The sequence below is a fragment of the Poromitra crassiceps genome (genome assembly GCF_964638095.1).
Source record: "Poromitra crassiceps genome assembly, chromosome: 4".
Lineage (NCBI taxonomy): Eukaryota > Metazoa > Chordata > Actinopteri > Beryciformes > Melamphaidae > Poromitra > Poromitra crassiceps.
In genome coordinates, this window is record NC_139626.1 from 71,428,442 (window position 1) to 71,448,353 (window position 19,912).

Below are 19,912 nucleotides of genomic sequence, written 5' to 3' on the forward strand. Positions count from 1 at the left end.
AAAGCCCTTGAAGGTATGTAGGCAGTTCCTCTCAGGAAGTCCCCAGAACCTTTTGGTGTGAAAAAACCTATAGGACCCTTACAGTGCTATCAAGCAGTGGTTCTCAACCTGGGGTCCGGGGACCACCAGGAGTCCATGAGGGGGTTCCAGGGGGTCCCCAGCAAATTGAGGAATTGTTCAACTTGACCATTATTATTTACAAGAAGTTAACACAATTAGAGAATGTAGAAGAACAACTATTTTGACCATAGTTTCACTATGTTATCTCTCTACCTATAATGTATAGACTGGTCAAAATCATATCTAAGAATACAAAATATTATCAGATTTGGGTCCATCTGAGACAAAATGTTGGCACTAATGTGCTAGAGTAGGGGTATCTATCTATCGACCGCCCTGTAATCAGAAGATCTGATCTCAACCACAGCCTTATGTCCTCTGCACGACCTTGAAGATCCCATGCCGCCAGTGGTTCACCAGTTTCCATGGGATCCTATTTGGCTGCCTGTTCTTGCTGTAATAATCAGTAAAAATGTATATGAGAGAGCAGTACGGCAGTCTATGGAGAAAATGAATGGGGGATTCTCTTGTAACAAGAACTGAGGAAAAAGTGGGCTGTCACTGTTGAGCTCTATTGGGAGCCATTTTGTGTCTAAAAGGCAGGGTAAACACAGGTGCAACCAAAACATGAATGAGGGTTTCTATGGAATTTTTATTTATTTTTATACTATTTTTAATCAGGAGCGCGGTCTAGCAATTTGAGAGCATGATTTATAGATTTCACATTCAAATTTTGTAAGCAACCCCGCCCTCGGTGTCAAATAGCCCCCACGTGTGCTTAGATTTGCTTTGCTTGTCCTCAAACTGTAATACTCAAAACTATTATGCTTGGACAGATTTCATGCACTCACACTCAAGTAGTCCCTGCGCACCAGCTCAGTGGCCTTGTGGTCTGAGTGTCCCCCCTGAGACTGGGAGGTTGTGAGTTCGATCCCCGGCCAAGTCATACCAAAGACTATAAAAATGGGACCCGTTGCCTCCCTGCTTGGCACTCAGCATCAAAGGGTTGGAATTGGGGGGTTAGATCACCATATGATTCCCGAGCGCGGCGCTGCTGCCGCTCACCGCTCCCCCAGGGGATGGGTCAAATGCGGAGAACAAATTTCACACATTGTGTGACAATCAGTGGGACTTTACTTTACTTTATGTTACTTTTGTAACGTTAGATCCTGTAAACAATGCGTGCGAAGAGCTATCATTTCTGCTAGCAACCCCCCCCTACACACACACACACACACACACACACACACACAAAAATAGCACTCTATACATTGAACCATTGAAGGAATCCTGATGTCCATGCCCCTCCCTAAAAGCCTGTTTGTCTGCAGGTGGGGAGCTGGTGGTTCGGCCAAAGACCCACACGCGGGACAGCAGTCGAGGGATGCTGACGCTGACGGAGGAGGAGGCGTCTAGGAGGAGCAGCGGTAGCCCCGCCCAGTCGCCCTGTCACTCCCTACCGCCGGGACGCCCCCGCCGGAGAGAGTCCGACCCCATTGGACCTCAAAGACCGGTAAGAGACACAGCCAGCCAATCACAGGAGAGCCCAGCTCTCTCCTGGCATATAGAGAGGCAAAGTGACCTGCTTCAGCACTGTACCAGAGATTTTCATCCGCCAGACATTTTCCCATACACATTTCGTAAAATGCTTATAAAAATAGTTTTACTGGTTCAAACCAAACGGTACAGATATATTTAGAAACAGGAGAGATCGCATAACATTTCACTGGGACCAAAACGTTGTGCGGGTTTAAAGAAAATATTTTTTCTATGTTGTTTTTTTAAGTTTTGGTCCGAGTGAAATGTTCTATGCTCTCTCCCGATTATAGCGTTAGCTGAACCGTTTGGTTCGACGAAGTACAACTATTTTATAAGCATTTTACTAAATGTCTATGGGAAAATAAATGGCGGATGAAAATCTCTGGTACAGTGCTGAAGCAGGAAGTGACGGTCCACTTTGCCTCTCTATTGGTGGACAGATAACTGCAGTGGACGGCTGCTGTACAGCTTCTATCTGCACTTTGGCTACAGTCAGTGTAGGAATTTATCAATTTTTTTCTCGTTCAACTCATTCAATTTCCATTTCACCGGCAAGCTGGTTGCCAGGAGTAGAGGACGAAGACCACACTCACACAAACGGCGCTGTTGTTCACGCTATGCATTAGCAACTTTATGGAGTAATTAAAATGTTTGAAGTGCCTCCAAAATTTTGTAAATGCCCCCAATTTTTTTTTAGACAGTGTTGCCCTCAAAATGTTTTTTTGTTTTGTTTCCTACACTGGCTACAGTCATCTCAACGATCCATGTAACTTAACTTAACTTAACTTAAGTTAAAGGAACACGCCAACATTTTGGGAGATTAGCCTATTTGCAATATTCCCGATAGTAAGACGAGAAGATAGTTGCCCTTCTCTTCTCTGTGCGTGCTGTAGAAAGTAGCGAGGCGCCCCTCCTGCTAGTTAGCTTAGCACAAATCAGAATCAGAATCACTTTTGCTGCCACAGTAAGTAATCAGATTACATACGCGGAATTTGACTTAGTCTAAGTATGCAGCGTAGCGGTCAAATCAATAGTCAAAAGACAAAAAATACAGAAAGACAGATAGCCGGAACTACGGAAGTTCCCACTATGTATTTTGATTTGAAAATGACAATGTCTAATAATCTTACGTTATTATTTCATAACGTGGTGAATGCACAAGTCACAACATGTACATAAGAGTACATAAGAGCATTTTGGCGCTGTCAGAATGTGTGTTTGGTGCCTTAACGGGGGTAGGCTAGCCCGTTCCATAGACTACCAGGCTAAGCTAACTAGCAGGAGGGGTGCCTTGCTACTTTCTACTGCAGAGAAGAGAAGGGCATCTATCTACTTGTCTTTCTATCGGGTATATGGCAAATTGGCGAATCTCCCAAAATGTTGGAGAGTTCCTTTAATTGAACTGATCTGCACTTTGGCTACAGTTATCTCACCAAACCACGTGTTGTGAAGGAGGAGCTGTACAGCGGCTGCCATGCTTGGCTGTCCATTAACATGCACCTTAAAGATGTCAGAGTAATGAAAGGCAGGTAGGCTCCTGGAGGAGTCTACCTGCGGCTTTACGGTGGCACCGTCCTTAACCATCACAGCGAGAAGCATCGCTCCAGAAAACGCCCAGGCGCAGGGTGGGGAGCTGCGTACGCAACCTTCCTATCGAATGTCCTAAATGAAAAGAAATGTGTTGAAGCAGATGAAACAGGAGATCTGGAGCACGCGGTCACACGGTCAAAGTTAGGCAATTTAATAGGTGCAAACGAAGAAAGACTGACGTTTCGACACAAAGGTGTCTTCTGAGGAAGGGTCAGTCTTTCTTTGTTTGCAGCTAGTAAATTGCCTAACTTTGACCGTGTGAACCAGATCTCCTGTGTCACTTGTGTTAAATCAGTCCCCCTGTCTGAGAGGCACCGGCCTGGCGTGATTTGTCAGCTGAAGCGCGGATATTCTCTCTGGGTTGAAGCAGATGTTGCACGTTCACAGTTGCGAGAAGGAAGAAATTCCTGACAAAAAGTGGACAATTAGGTTAATGAAATAACCCTTCCACAAATTGTGTCTGGATGATGAACCCTTCCAATCCTACTTTCCTCTCACAACAAACAGAAATAGCGATACGGGTTAGGGTTAAAGGAGAATTTCGGTTTTTTCGAACCTGGAGCCATCTCCTGCCATTAATTATGATTTGTTCACTCACCTGGCGATCCCCGCGGCGTATCTAGGCGTCCTAGCGTTGTTTTGATATCAATAGCGTCCAAGTCAGTCGTAAAGTGGAGTTGATTTGGGGCCAAGTGTGAGCCTGTATTTCCTGCATCTAAATAGCTATTTTTCTTCCCTTTTTCGCCAAATATCGCCATAATCGGATCCGTCAACATCCACCACAGTGATATTTCACCTCAGGCTGTTTCCTGGAGTGCACAGGGATCAAATTACCTCAAACGTGATCTAGGTCACCAAGTCTCGTGAAGTCCCGCGATACTTTCCTGTCGACTGGCCAAATACAGACAGGACGCTTTGCGGTCGTGGTTTTAGCGTAACCTATGTGGGGTTTGGCGTAACCTATGTGGGATTCGAAATAACGAAGGTTATGCCAAACCCCACATAGGTTACGCTAAAACCACGACCGCAAAGCGTCCTGCCTGTATTTGGCCAGTCGACAGGAAAGTATCGCGGGACTTCACGAGACTTGGTGACCTAGATCACGTTTGAGGTAATTTGATCCCTGTGCACTTCAGGAAACAGCCTGAGGTGAAATATCACTGTGGTGGATGTTGACGGATCCGATTATGGCGATATTTGGCGAAAAAGGGAAGAAAAATAGCTATTTAGATGCAGGAAATACAGGCTCACACTTGGCCCCAAATCAACTCCACTTTACGACTGACTTGGACGCTATTGATATCAAAACAACGCTAGGACGCCCAGATACGCCGCGGGGATCGCCAGGTGAGTGGACAAATCATAATTAATGGCAGGAGATGGCTCCAGGTTCGAAAAAACCGAAATTCTCCTTTAAGGTAAAGACACGGTAAAGGAAAGCCCACCTTTTACTTGATTGGGTTTGGCCCAAGTGTGATGACAAGCAGTGCGAGTTTCGAATATTTTAACTTTGTTTTAAAAGCACAGTTCACCCCCAAAATCAAAAATACATATTTTTCCTCTTACTTGTACTGCTATTTATTCATCTAGATAGTTTTGGTGCATAATGATGTCTTCCTTCTGTCCAATACCATGGACACTCGGCTTGTGGTGCTCAAAGCACCAAAAGATGTGTTTGAAAAACTCAACAGCAATGTCTCTTTCCAGAAATCATCACCCGGTTACTCAAGATAATGTGAGCAGTTTCATGTAGGAACTATTTTATTTTGACCAAACTGCACCCGCCAACCCTCTCACCATGCAGAAGGAAGCATGCTAATGTTACAGCTAAGCTAGCCTAACAGATGCATGGTACCATTGGAAAACAAAGGTTTTGCGAGCGTTGCGTTTGTAGCAAAGCTTCTCTCTGTGATTGACCCCTAAGTGATGAAACCCAGCCGCCGTCACACAGTCATGCTGTTTAGTTCCTCACTGCCACAGTCAAGCTGCTATAACAGATTAGCCTGCTATTTACTTCTGACTGTCAGTAAGGCTGTGAAATGTTGTGCAGACAAATATGAAGTAGCCCTCATTTACTACTATGTTGACTCTTATATTACCTTCTGCTTCAAACATCCCAGTGTTGAGTTTGATTCTTCCATGACTGCCTGTGACATAAAGAGTTTTTAACATTGCACTATGAGAATGGTGCTGCCATCTTTTCCATGTCCGTTGACCAGAGTTGATCTCTTTTCCATCCGTTTGGTTTTGCCACATGACTTTTGGTTTGGACCATTGTTTTAACTCTTAAGGTATGAATGGGAAACAGCATCATTACTGCAGCAGATGTGTAACATGTACTGTATTAATGACGGACAGTGATAATGTGTTAATGTAAGGACGTTGGTGATGTTTTCATCTGTTTGCCTCATGTTATACTGTATTGCTGTACTTTTCTCATATTCTGTGAGACCTTAGACTTCACACACACACACACACACACACACACACACACACACACACACACACACACACACACACACACACATTGCTACTGCAGTGAAATCTTGGTGGTGACCTTGGCAGGCAGCAGGGATCCAGGTCTCTGTCCAGAACTCAACACTGTTTTGGTGTTTGTGCTTTTACAAATCCAGCCTGTGTTCAAGTCTGTTTGGAATTTACAGTAAAGGTCTGTTTGGAATGATGCAGTGGACAGTTACAGTAAAGGTCTGTTTGGAATGATGCAGTGGACATTTACAGTAAAGGTCTGTTTGGAATGATGCAGTGGACATTTACAGTAAAAGTCTGTTTGGAATGATGCAGTGGACATTTACAGTAAAAATCTGTTTGGAATGATGCAGTGGACATTTACATTAAAAGTCTGTTTAGAATGATGCAGTGGACATTTACATTAAAAGTCTGTTTGGAATGATAGAACAGTGGACATTTACATTAAAAGTCTGTTTGGAATGATGCAGTGGACATTTACAGTAAAGGTCTGTTTGGAATAATGCAGTGGACATTTACAGTAAAAGTCTGTTTGGAATGATAGAGCAGTGGACATTTACATTAAAATTCTGTTTGGAATGATAGAGCAGTGAACATTTACAGTAAAAGTCTGTTTGGAATGATAGAGCAGTGGACATTTACATTAAAAGTCTGTTTGGAATGATAGAGCAGTGGACATTTACATTAAAAGGCTGTTTGGAATGATAGAACAGTGGGCATTTACATTAAAAGTATGTTTGGAATGATAGAGCAGTGGACATTTACAGTAAAAGTCTGTTTGGAATGATAGAGCAGTGGACATCTACAGTAAAAGTCTGTTTGGAATGATAGAGCAGTGGACATTTACAGTAAAAGTCTGTTTGGAATGATAGAGCAGTGGACATTTACATTAAAAGTCTGTTTGGAATGATAGAGCAGTGGACATTTACAGTAAAAGTCTGTTTGGAATGATAGAGCAGTGGACATTTACATTAAAAGTCTGTTTGGAATGATAGAGCAGTGGACATTTACATTAAAAGTCTGTTTGGAATGATAGAGCAGTGGACATTTACAGTAAAAGTCTGTTTGGAATGATAGAGCAGTGCAGACATTTACAGTAAAAGTCTGTTTGGAATGATAGAGCAGTGGACATTTACATTAAAAGTCTGTTTGGAATGATAGAGCAGTGGACATTTACAGTAAAAGTATGTTTGGAATGATAGAGCAGTGGACATTTACATTAAAAGTCTGTTTGGAATGATAGAGCAGTGGACATTTACAGTAAAAGTCTGTTTGGAATGATAGAGCAGTGGACATTTACAGTAAAAGTCTGTTTGGAATGATAGAGCAGTGGACATTTACATTAAAAGTCTGTTTGGAATGATAGAGCAGTGGACATTTACAGTAAAAGTCTGTTTGGAATGATAGAGCAGTGGACATCTACATTAAAAGTCTGTTTGGAATGATAGAGCAGTGGACATTTACAGAAAAGTCTGTTTGGAATGATAGAGCAGTGGACATTTACATTAAAAGTCTGTTTGGAATGATAGAGCAGTGGACATTTACATTAAAAGTCTGTTTGGAATGATAGAGCAGTGGACATTTACAGTAAAAGTCTGTTTGGAATGATAGAGCAGTGGACATTTAAGACAATAAAAGCAGCTGTGTAGGGGTGGGAATCGCAGAGTAACTCACAATACGATACTGTCATGATACTTGGCTTTCGATAACGACGGTATCACGATACCTCGATTCCGCGATAATATACATTGCAAGAAATGTCATCTATGATACATCATGATGTCTGTGTAACTGAAGAGGAAAAAATACCCCTTGCCATTCTTCGGCCCATCATTCCGAAACCTCAACAGTCCGAAAACTCCATGCCTGGTTTCATCCACAACCCTGGCTTCTGACAGCCTTGACCGTAAGCTTGCCCTAATCCCGGTGCCTCAACCCAACCATCTCCAGGATAATGGCCTGGACTTTCGGTCAATCCGATGCACATTTTTCGTTCCTATTGGGGTCTCGGAACAACGGGCAGTCCTCTCGCTGTGACCATCGCGCTCATTTGCATTTCATTGATTCACTTTTTCAACGCCTCATGAGCTCGGTTTGCATCTCAACAATGGTTGTGAATCGGCCGCTTGGTGAATTGCTTGCACATGTGGATTTGCCAGAACTCCATCGGACACCTTGAGTGGCATACATTGAAAAGATGTGTGTCTCCCAATGTGTCTCTGCCTGGGTGTGGTTGACCAGTGACCTGAAACAAATCGTTTGGATAGGAATATATAATGTTATAATATATATATATAATGAGCTAAAACTTGCTAAACACTGGTTTTAATTTATGCACATTTCAACTTAGTTATTTGCAGTGTAGTTCCTACTACTCACTACACTACACCACACACACACACACACACACACACACACACACACACACACACACACACACACACACACACACACACTCAAGGTGAAAACAATGATTCCCACAGTGTTCAGTCCAGTAGATCACATCATTATATTCCATCAGTGCAGTGCTGCATGGAGAATATGACTATGAATATACATATGTGTGTGTATATATATATATATATATATATATATATATATATATATATATATATATATATATATATATACATACACACACACACACACACACACATATATATAGATACATACCGGTACACATATACACATAGGGCCCTATCTTCGCAAAAGCGATAATTTAGCGTTTAACGCCGTAGTAATAATTGTGCTGTTATAATTGTACTAGACATAGGCGTGACATGCCAAACAGGCGTTTCAGTGCAAAAATGTGGGGATAGATGCAGCGTGCAATTACTTTGCGCTAAGAGCTGGCTCCGCCAGCACGGACGTGCCACGCCAGGACATCAAATTCTGCTGCTAAAATTGGGTAACCAGCTGATTATTTGGTGAGGCAATCAACTATAATTCACTGAGAAACTTTTATCACATCGCAAGGAGGGGTTATGGTAAATTAATTGAGAAAACTTGTACATTGTAGCCTACTTGCAATAGGCTATTCACCTTCACCTGCTATAACCCGGAGGGTTGTTGGCATCACAGCCGATCTGGCACAAGCTCTCTCCATCTCTCTCTGTCCTATGCACAAGTCGGCAGCTCAGTGTTTCACCGAGTTTTAATTGAGTCCACTGTAAATCCTCCAATCTTTTCTTTTGTCTCTGCCGTTTACCCGCTGCAAACACATTTCTATTGTCCCACCCCAGTCAACAAAATAACCTGAATTGCATCAAAACACAGATGTTTTTAACAGGTAGCCTATATGAGGTGATGGTGTCGTTATGAGATAGGGATGATATATACAGTCAATAGGCCTACACCTATCCAAATTACACATGGGGGCAATGTCTCACGCAAACTGTATTACAGGGACTGCAAGACGGGAATTTGATTGATGTAACGCCCAGACATTGCCAGGCCACACCTGTGAATAACAAAAACAAAACATAATAATAACAATAATAATAATAACAAAGCATGACTCACTCCAAGGGATTCAACACCAACACATCTCACTGCCAACGCCTCTCACAAAATTATTTTGGTGTAAAAGTACTAAAATGAGTATCCATAGGAAGGTGATGTTAGCAGGTCTGTAGATTCTCACTCCCTACTCCTTAAATATTGATGTTTGATCAGGACCCCTTGGCGTTACTCTTTAATGCACTGGCTGCACCTTTTTCCTCATTTTTCAACACCACCCTCTCCATCATTTTTCAACACCACCCTCTTCATCACTTTTTCAACACAACCCTCTTCATCATTTTTCAACACCACCCTCTCCATCATTTTTCAATGTCACGAGACCGTAGCCATTAGCCAACAACTTGTTTTACAGTTCTGGTTCAGCAACTAAACAACTTGGTTAAGGTTGAATAAGAAAAACATGTTGGCTTACGGTTGAAATGTAGACTTTGAACATGCTGAGAATCTAACCCTGGTTACGCACATCCACCACCCGACCACAACACCCCTACTGGCCAATGTTTTATTTCATTGTCACACTCCCGTGGTGTCGATTTCAGATGTGGGAGTTCTATAGAAGTCTATTGGACCACCCTGCATGTTGTGGGAGTTCTATAAAAGTCTATTGGACCACCCTGCATGTTGTGGGAGTTCTATAAAAGTCTATTGGACTACCCTGCACATTGTGGAGTTCTATAGAAGTTATTGAACTAATGGATTACCCTGCATGCTGTGGGAGTTCTATAAAAGTATATTGGACTACCCTGCACATTGTGGTGGGAGTCCTATTGAAGTCTATTGGACTACCCTGCACGTTGTGGGAGTTCTATAGAAGTCTATTGGACTACCCTGCACGTTGTGGGAGTTCTATAGAAGTCTATTGGACTACCCTGCACGTTGTGGGAGTTCTATAGAAGTCTATTGGACTACCCTGTACGTTGTGGGAGTTCTATAGACGTTTATTGGACTACGATGCTCGTTGTGGGAGTTCTATAGAAGTCTATTGGACTACCCTGCACATTGTGGGAGTTCTATAGAAGTCTATTGAACTACAGTGTATGTTGTGGGAGTTCTATAGAAGTCTATTGGACTACCCTGTATGTTGTGGGAGTTCTATAGAAGTCTATTGGACTACCCTGTATGTTGTGGGAGTTCTATAGAAGTCTATTGGACTACCCTGCATGTTGAAAAATGACCAAAAAAGGGGTACCCAGTGTGTTAAAAAGTGATGCCAAGGGGTGAGTGAGAACCAGGTGTTGCTGGCTGCAGTTACACTTCTTTCATGAATGTATGATTCTTCTCATATGACCTGTAACTGCTGCTGCATATACACATCTCTATCTATGACAGGCTAGCTATCGTTAAGAATATGAATACCTTTGACGACACCAGAAGGGTTGACAGCTTCTACACAACCTTTGTTTCCATCATTATAAACATGCCACTCAACATCTGTGCTGTTTATAGGAGAACTGGATCACATTATTACTGATATTTTAATTAATCTTTCAATGTAATATCTATCAATCACTGTCTATACAGCTGCTCGCTCTTAAGGCCTTGTCACTGGACCTGCTGTAAAAATGGATGGAAACTGAGCCTCAGTCGCAGTCTAGAAAGCCATCTTAGCTGCAGTTGCACCATAGCGAGCTGTCGGTTTGCCCCGCTCTTCCTGCCCAGGCTCATGCCAGCCAGCGAGGACGGCCGCTCTCTTGACCTCTTGACATAACTGCTGCCTTTGCCCAACCGATCTAGCGCTTAAACAGTACAGTATGTCACGTTTGACTCACCTGAGGAGACAGAGACCATTGGGACAAGAGGAGAAGAAATAAAGTGGTGTTTTGGGGTAAGCACAGTTTAGGATAGTCCTTTACCTCTGTTTTCTCTAACTGCTCCTCCTTTTCTTCTGTTCAGCCCCCCCCCCCTCCTCCTCCGTCGTGTGTCTGTGTTTTGTGTGCTTGATGACTCCATCTCTTTTGTGTTCCCTGTTTTGTTTTTTTTGCATTTCTAATTTCTTACAGACATCTTTAAAAACTCAAACTGTCAGTTCTCCAGGGTCCAGGTGTTGTAGTCTAGTGAGCTATGTGCAGTGCTTGTGCTGGTGACTTGTGTCCTTTAATGCATTGTGGCTGGAAATATTTTCAGTGCCCTTTCCCAGCTACAGGGATGCTAGTCTGACCAATCTGGCAACCCACACAGCTAACAGTCTATTGGGCGTACTGTCTCCTAATATATTTAATAGCTTCTGCTATTAAGGCCAGCCCAATGTGCAGACAGTAGCTGTAACAGTAGACAGTGTGCCTCTCCCTGTTTGGCTGAAAGGTCATAGGTCAGATTTACACCAACACTCCCTCAGCTTCTCTTCCTCAACTCCTTCCCTCAATGCCTTCTAGCCAATCAGCCGAAGGCTGTAGACACATGAGAGACCAATCAGCTCTTTCCTGTCTATTCCTTCGGAGTGGTTTGGGAGGGAAGGAGACGAGGGCGGGAAGCCACATCAGAGTGTTGGACGTAGCTGTAGGAAAACCACTTTCATTTTTATGAATCAAATAATAATAATAATAATAATAATAATAACAGTGATGGAGTTGGTTTTCCCGCCTTTCGCTCTTAACATTCCCGCCCTCCCTTTCTCTGATTGGTCTGTTTGCAGGAGGAAGACAGGCACCACCCGCGCCCCAATCAGCTGAGGAGGCTGGCCTCCTACGTCTTCTCCTCGTCCACTCTGGAGACGGAGCAGTATCCGCACGGGGGCGGGAGCTTCATCCAGAGGAGCCGCTCAGCGGAGAGTAGCCCCGCCCATGCCACCGCCTCCGCCCGCCGCCGCCACGCCGCCCTGCCGGCGCCCGGCAGCCCGCGCAGCAGACACTCCGTCCTCAACGTCTCGCGCACACAGCTGCAGCAGATGCTCGCCAAGCTCATGAACAAGAACAACAACAGCTGAGAGGCTTGCTGCATGAGAGAGAGAGAGAGCTGCCGGACAAACACTGGAAACATACAGAAACATATAGAACACATACATGAAACACACAGAAACACATAGGAAACATACAGGAACATATACTGTAGGAAACGTACATAACACATACAGAAACATATAGGAAACATACAGAAACATATAGGTGATATATATGAAACACACAGGGAACACACAGGGGACATACTGTACATGAAACATACAAGAAACATACAGAAACATATAGGAAACATACAGAACACATATAGTAAATATGCAGAAAACATACAGAAACATATAAGATACATACAGAAACATATAGGAAACATGCAGAAAACATACACGAAACATACAGAAACATACATGAAACATATAGGAAAGATACATGAAACATACAGGGACATACCAAGACGTATAGAAACTTGAAACTTAGAGGAAACGTGCATACATTTACATACATAAACATGAAGACATACATGAACATGCATACATAATCACATAGGAAACACACAACACTCATACTGCAACACACATGTATGTGCACATCACACATGAATGTACCTCCATAAACACACACACGGACACTTACATTACCATACCTGAAACACACATGAATACACTCATAGCACATTAATCGTCAATTAATACACACACGCACACCAGTTACATGACAAGCCATACTGCTGGCACACAGCACACACACACACACACACACACACACACACACACACACACACACACACACACACACACTCACACAAACTACTTTCCGAGGAAAAGAAGAGGAGCAAAATGCTGGCAACAGGAAATATCTTCCATGCAATAAACTCTTGAAGCTTGATGTGTGCAAACCTGATGCTGCACATGAGGAGGCAGGAGGCAAGGACGCAGGAGGCAAGGACTCAGGAGACAAGGACGCAGGAGGCGAGAAGCTCCATGTTTCCTTGTACTATCCTTCTGAGGATTCAGCAGAGTGGGACTGCTAGCAGACTGTTAGGCTTTCCAGTGTCTGTGCTGTTTGTTTTTTGTTCTCCCGCTAAATGACGGAGAGGTCGTCGAGGAATGCGGGTCGTCCCGGCGATCAGTTTTTGCACCAAGACTCTAGCCAGCGTTTCCCCCCGATCCATCGTCCCAATGCCCCCAAACACCACGAGCCCCCAAACACCTGATCCACAAGCCCCCAAACTCCATGAGCCCCCAAACACCACGACACCCCAAACACCATGATGCCCCAAACACCTGTGTCTCACGTGGTAAGACCCAACATCTTACGTCACCACTTCCAATGATGGAGGGTCTGAAACACAAGTCAGGATTTCCGGGTTTTGCCGGGAAAAAAAAGAAAAATGCAGTTCCATTAGTATCATGGTGGAAGTCCGGCTCTCATTGGTGCATCGTTCAAAATGTACCGCTCCACGAGTTGCACCATACAAATAACAAGGTCCATGCTTGGTCAGTTCATATGTCTGTCACTGGATTTTGTTTTGGTCTTAGGGGGCGGTCCTTAAGCACTTTGAAAGAGTTGTGCCCCAGCCGTAGATATCTACTGCGAGACTACCAAACACCTGAACCCATGAGCCCCAAAAACCTGATCCACCACCACTCCACATTGTGTTGTACATGGAGCGAGAAGTGTGAGGTTTTGATAAGTGATGCAGTGCCGATCTTCTTCTTTGGCCATTTGGGAGCCCATTGTCCTGGCAACAAAGGTGTTAGACTGTAAGAAGACTGTACTGTTTTACACACACACACACACACACACACACACACACACACACACACACACACACACACACACACACACACACACACACACACACTGTATTCCTGCTTAGCACGTTTCATTTGTGCCTGCACATCCTCTAACTCTCTCTCTCTCTCTCTCTCTCTCTCTCTCTCTCTGTCTCTCTCTCTCACTTCCGGTGCCTGACAGGCACCTCAGTTCTGACACCTTGCCGTTTTGGCGCGCTCATGCTGAGATTCTGTCTTCATTCAACTGTGTTCCGCAATTTTGTTTAACCAATTTTAAAGATTGGTTGGGGATGGGGAGGGGGGGGGGGGTGACCAATCTGCCGGTAGGTAAATGTAGTAGCCATGCAGTACGAACCACATAATAATAATAATAATAATAATAATAATAATAATAATAATAATAATAATAATAATAATAATAATAATAATAATACAAATATTCAAGCTGTGTGTGTGTGATGAGTGAGGGGTGTTGTGGGGCCATCATAGCTGCTTCTTCCCACATTTGGCTGTTGTGTTTAGAGAAGGGAGATCGAGGTCTTCCAGAGAGTTTCATTGATAGTGACAGTCGACTAAGAATAGAGAGGCAAAGTGACCGCCTACTTCCTGCTTCAGCACTGTACCAGAGATTTTTATCTGCCATTTATTTTCCCATAGACATTTTGTAAAATGCTTATAAAAAATAGTTTTACTTCGTCAAACCAAACAGTTCAGCTATATTTAGAATAGGAAGAGACCATAGAACATTTCACTCAGATCAAAACGTAAAAAAAAAAAAAACATTGAAAAAATAATTTCTTTAAATCCGCAATTTCTTTATGTTTTGGTCGGAGTGAAATGTTATGTGATCTCTCCTGTTTCTAAATATATCTGAACCGTTTGGTTTCAACAAGTAAAACTATTTTTATAAGCATTTTATGAAATGTCTATGGGAAAATAAATGGCGGATGAAAATCTCTGGTGCAGTGCTGAAGCAGGAAGTAGGCGGTCACTTTGCCTCTCTATACAGTCAACAAGTGTTCATGTTTGGTGTTTTTTTTCTCTTTTGATGAATAGATGAACCTCAGAAGATTTGAGGACTAAGGGTGCAGATATACCTGTTGTTAACTATGCATTTGCATGCACGTGACTTGTGTCCATTTGGAGCGTTGGTTGTGCATGTCCTCAGAAATGAGTGATACGCGAATGCAATATGCAATACTCACATCAACGGTAGGGGCAGTATGAAGATGTGACAAGGTCAGGGTGGATGCCAACTAGGCTAATGTCAACAAATGTCCAACAAAAAGTCCACCTTTGAAAATGTTTTAGCCACTGAAGCTTGTCTGGCCAAACAGCAGCAATGTGACCGACAGAGGGGAACTAGAGTCAACATCGTGCTTTCCATTCATGGAAGGACCAATAGCTGGTTGTGTTAGCTTGTAGCTTGTTGTGTTAGCTTGTAGCTTGCTGTGTTAGCTTTTTAACATGAAACTGTCTGCAGAAGACCTGTGTTGTACAGAGTAAACGGCTGGTTGGAGCTAAAAGTGACACAAAATACTGTGGCAAATTAATTGTGATATTTTGGTTTTAGCTGGCTAATGTTAGAACGTGAGCTTGCTTGCAAACGCGGATGCTAACGCTATCTAGCGAACATAGCTAACCAGCTACCAGCCAGAAGCCCAGTGGATAATCGTGGATTCATCCAATTCTGTCTTTTGGGGATAAAGCAACAGTCGCAAATAGGCGTATATGCTTTTGGAACATTGGTTACAGGGAACAGATCAAGTCCCTGTTCGGGCGCCACTTATAACTATTTTCTATTGTTTACATTATGCAAATCCGGAAGTTCTGTGGCCTAAGTTCTCTAGTGTGCCCTCTAGCTAGCTGTATCGTCCAGTATGTGTAATACATAGGCAAGTATGTGAACAATTCCGTTCACGGTGGAGCCGATTGTCTATGTGTGGTGGGTCACATGAACTTCTGTTTAACCACACATTTGTGTAGAATGTGTAGTCTCCTTCATGAACGGAATAGTTGACATACTTGCCTATGTATTGCGCGTGCTAGTCATTGTAATGGAGGATACAGCTAGAAGGCACACCAGAGAACTCATAGAGCTTCCATAGAACGTCTGGATTTGCATGAGGTAAACATGGCAGTTAGATAGAAGATACAACCAAATACGTGACACCCGAACAGGGACTTGATCTGTTACTGCAACCAAACAATGTTCCAAAATCATAGTAGGCACATTTGTGACTGTTCCATTATCAACACAAGACAGTATTGGATGAAGCAGACATTATCCGGGGATTCTGGCACGTATCGCTAGTTAGCTATGTTAGCTAGATAGCAATTTGTCCTCGTTAGCAAGCAAGCTAACATTATCTAACATTAACCAACTAAAACCACAATATCACAAAATATTCCAACCAGTCGTTTATTCTGATAACACAGATCTTATGCAGACAGTTTAATGGTAAAAAGCTAACACATGCCAAACAAGCTAAGGTCCCTCTATGATTTGTTGACATTAGGTGGCATCCACCTACTGACCCCTGACCCTGTCACATCCTCATACTGCCCCTACACTGCCCCTACCATTAATGTGAGTATTGCATCTTGCGTTGTACAGTTGTAGAGGTGTACAACCAACGCTGCAAACAGACTTAGGCATGAGGCAGCCATCATGTGCATGCAACAGCGTAGTTCAAAGCAAGTATTTCTGCTACAGTATATATATATATATATATATATATATATATATATATATATATATATATATACTGTATATATATATATATCTCTTAGGGTTCAGGTCGTTGTGCCTCTCCAGCCAGGAGAAGCAGTGGACTGGTTATTAAGTTTGATTGTTTTGAGAAGTTGAGAGCGTCTGTGAGTGTGACCGGCTGTCTCCTTGAGCTGGCCGGGAAAACACTGAAGCTGCGTTCAAACCAAACATGATTTTGCAAATTCATGTGGCGAGATTATATACGGAGTTAAAGCAAACATGCAAGCAGACGCCATTTCGCCCCGGGCAGCGGGGATTTCACAAGCACGGATTACGCGAAATTCGCCTCAGCTGCTATTTATTTGCTCGAGTTGAACTTACTTTTTCAACTCACGCGGTCAATCTTGAGCGAGTAACATGCTCGTCCACCCCGGTGTGAATGCACTCTTGACTGCATATTAAAATCTCTCCACTGGATTCTGTGAGGTTTTCTGCATCTCTGTTTGGACGTTTGCTATTTATCCATCGTGCTTCTTCCGTCGTTCCCTGCGACTATTGAATTTTACTGTTGCACTTTATCACTGACTAGCTAGGAGATGAGTCAGGCTGGGCCTAGGGTCTCATAGAATATGGATGCAAAACGCAAATGCAATAAGCAAAATGTGAGATTTAAAAAATATATAATTTAAACTGTCCATTGGAGAAGGAAGAGTGAGGGCTTTACCGTTCCCCTGCACAGCACGACACTTTCTCCACATCCCGTCTTGAGCAATGAGGAACAGAAGCGCAGAGGGGACAGTGTAACATACCTGCTGTCCATGTAGCCAGTGTCCGTTTGAATCCAAGTGTGCAGAGTTCAGTTTAATTTGACGTCACTTTAGACTTACTTGACTAGAGCAAAAACAAGCCGGACTTTGGGTTATTGGTCTCTGCTGTCAGGAAATGTATCACTGCAAATATATATACTAGGGTTTCCCCTCGCATACGCAGCGTGGCCGCTGCGCGGCCTCGTCCGCAGCTCGGCTGCTGCATGGCCTCGCCTGCTCTATTGGCATGCGCACAATTGCACAACTTCACATCACTGATGACATCACTCACTGATGACATCACAGTTGCTCGAGTGACCATCACAGTGACATCACTGATGATCTCACAGACATGATGACATCACAATTGCTCGAGTGACATCACTGATGCTGTCATAGACGAGGTAGGGGAGGAGCATCGAGGTTTGAGCAGCAGATTGAGGGCGAAGGGAATTATGAGATTTACTCACAAGATATATATATATATATATGCGAAGTTGAGCAATTGTGTGCTGCGCATGCCAATAGAGCAAGCCAGGCCATGCATCAGCCGAGCTATGGGCGAGGCCGAGCTGCGTATGCGAGCCTGCAAGATTTCTAGTATATACAGTTTATATACATAGGAGCTGTCCAGTGATTTCATGACATGTTTGGTTAAATTGTATCACTGCGCTGACAGATAATCAATACATGTCACTTGTAACATGATTTCTTTCATGAAATCGTCATAAAACAATACTCTCTACAAGACAATTAGCAAGTAAATGTCCTGAAACATTCTCCTAGAGGAAACATTCTCCTAGAGGAAGCATTTTTAAAATTGGTTGAAGCCAGTAGAATGATCTACCAGTGCAGTGAGATGATTTCACAAACATCAAATCCTAAAATAAGCTTAAATCTGGAGACAAGATAAAATAACAGTTTGTCAGTTCTTGCAGTGTGTCTTACCATGTCTCAACATCTAACCCCGATACTAACAGAAACCAGTTAACTCAACTTGTCGTTTTCAAAGGCCCTCTGGGTTTTTGGGTTGTGACGTCTGCTTCTCTGGGAAATGTCTTGAACCTTTGCTAGGCAATATGGTTGGTGGTTTATTTGCATCCAAAATCCAAGAACCCAGTTGTGAGTCTGCTTTCATCGCACACTTTCTGATGTTTTGTCAAAGGCTCAGAGAGAGCGCCTAATTGGTAAAATGATTATTTAGAAGCAGACGCATTTTCGAGTGCTGATTTTGCCAAAAATCCCAGAGAAGCTGCTCGGTGACGAGCCATCTTCCCCGCTGGTTCCTCTGGAGGCCCTGTAGAATAGACATTTAGCATCACAGTTGGTCTGAAAATGTTATTTTTCATAGAACAAATGAAACCTTGTGGCAGTGGCTGCAGACAAACTTGCACTTGTCCCCAGTGCAGTTTCTCTTCTCTTCATCTTAATACAAGATCGCTTCATTCGTATCAAGATAATCTATACTATAAATCCTACTATAAAATGAGGAAAAAGGACTTTTTTGTGACATCAATTGCCCCAGAAGTGAGTTCCGCATTCATTTTCTCCGTAGACATTTAGAAAAATCCTTATATAACGAGTTTTAAGGCTGGAACTTCCAGAGAATCGTGAGTGACCATAAAACATTCAGTTTAAGCAATGTTATTTTTTGTTCTCGCTTAAACCGAATGTTTTATGGTCACTCACGATTCAGTAGGTCATGAGTTGGCTATACATACAGTATATCGTTATATAAGGATTTATCGAAATGTCTATGGAGAAAATGAATGCGGAACTTACTTCCGGGGCAAATAATGTCACGAAAAGTCACGTGACTGTTGAGCTCTATAGGTTGGCCAATCAATCTGAAACTGCACATGGGCATTGAGCATTGGCATAGGTGGGGACTGACAAAGCTGTCCCCCCCCCCCCCCCCCCCCCCCATTGGAAGCAAATTGTTATCTCACCGCATTGGCAGGTTTTCTCACTTTAAAAATAAAATAAAATACTGTTTTAAGACTAAAAACTAGAAAAACAGCTGAAATTGCTGGCTAAGATGGACATTTTGTGCAATGAAAGCTTAATGGTTGCTTTCTGAATGTCTTAAAGGGCTACGTTAACTAAATCTGCACCACTCGCTCTTTCATTAAACTCGTATACAGCCATAGTTTGATTGTTTTCTGCTGCTTGCTCACTGGAGTTTGGAACGTCGTTTGTATTTAGCACAGCGTTACAGCCACTTGTCAGAGAATGTATGAAGTGGACTAGCTGCTATCTCTGAACTTTATTTTGCACGTCTGCAAAATGACTCATCTACTGTACAAGATTGTCTACACGTCAATCGTTTTGTCTTGTGTCGATATGAAAGCAGTTAGCGCTCGCTAACTCACGGTGATAGGAAGCTAACCCTTTGACTTTTAAGAATGATTTGCAGCGTAAATTACAGGCTATATTGTACCAAAAGACTGTTTACCGACCGTCAACACTCTTTGCATGAGATCTACTGTTTGTACGACACACACCTCT

At 43.0% G+C, this 19,912-nt stretch overlaps 1 protein-coding gene across 1 annotated transcript in view; it reads left to right on the forward strand.

Annotated features, from left to right (window-relative positions):
• Positions 1–19,912, forward strand: part of ttbk1a (tau tubulin kinase 1a) — a gene marked incomplete at its 3' end in the record, with an annotated part of 108,313 nt that overhangs the window by 80,915 nt on the left and 7,486 nt on the right. Inside the window, exon 14 of the mRNA XM_083634949.1 lies at positions 1,392–1,573. Within this exon, the coding sequence (XP_083491075.1) occupies positions 1,392–1,573 (182 nt within the window). The remainder of the gene's footprint in view (positions 1–1,391; positions 1,574–19,912) is intronic.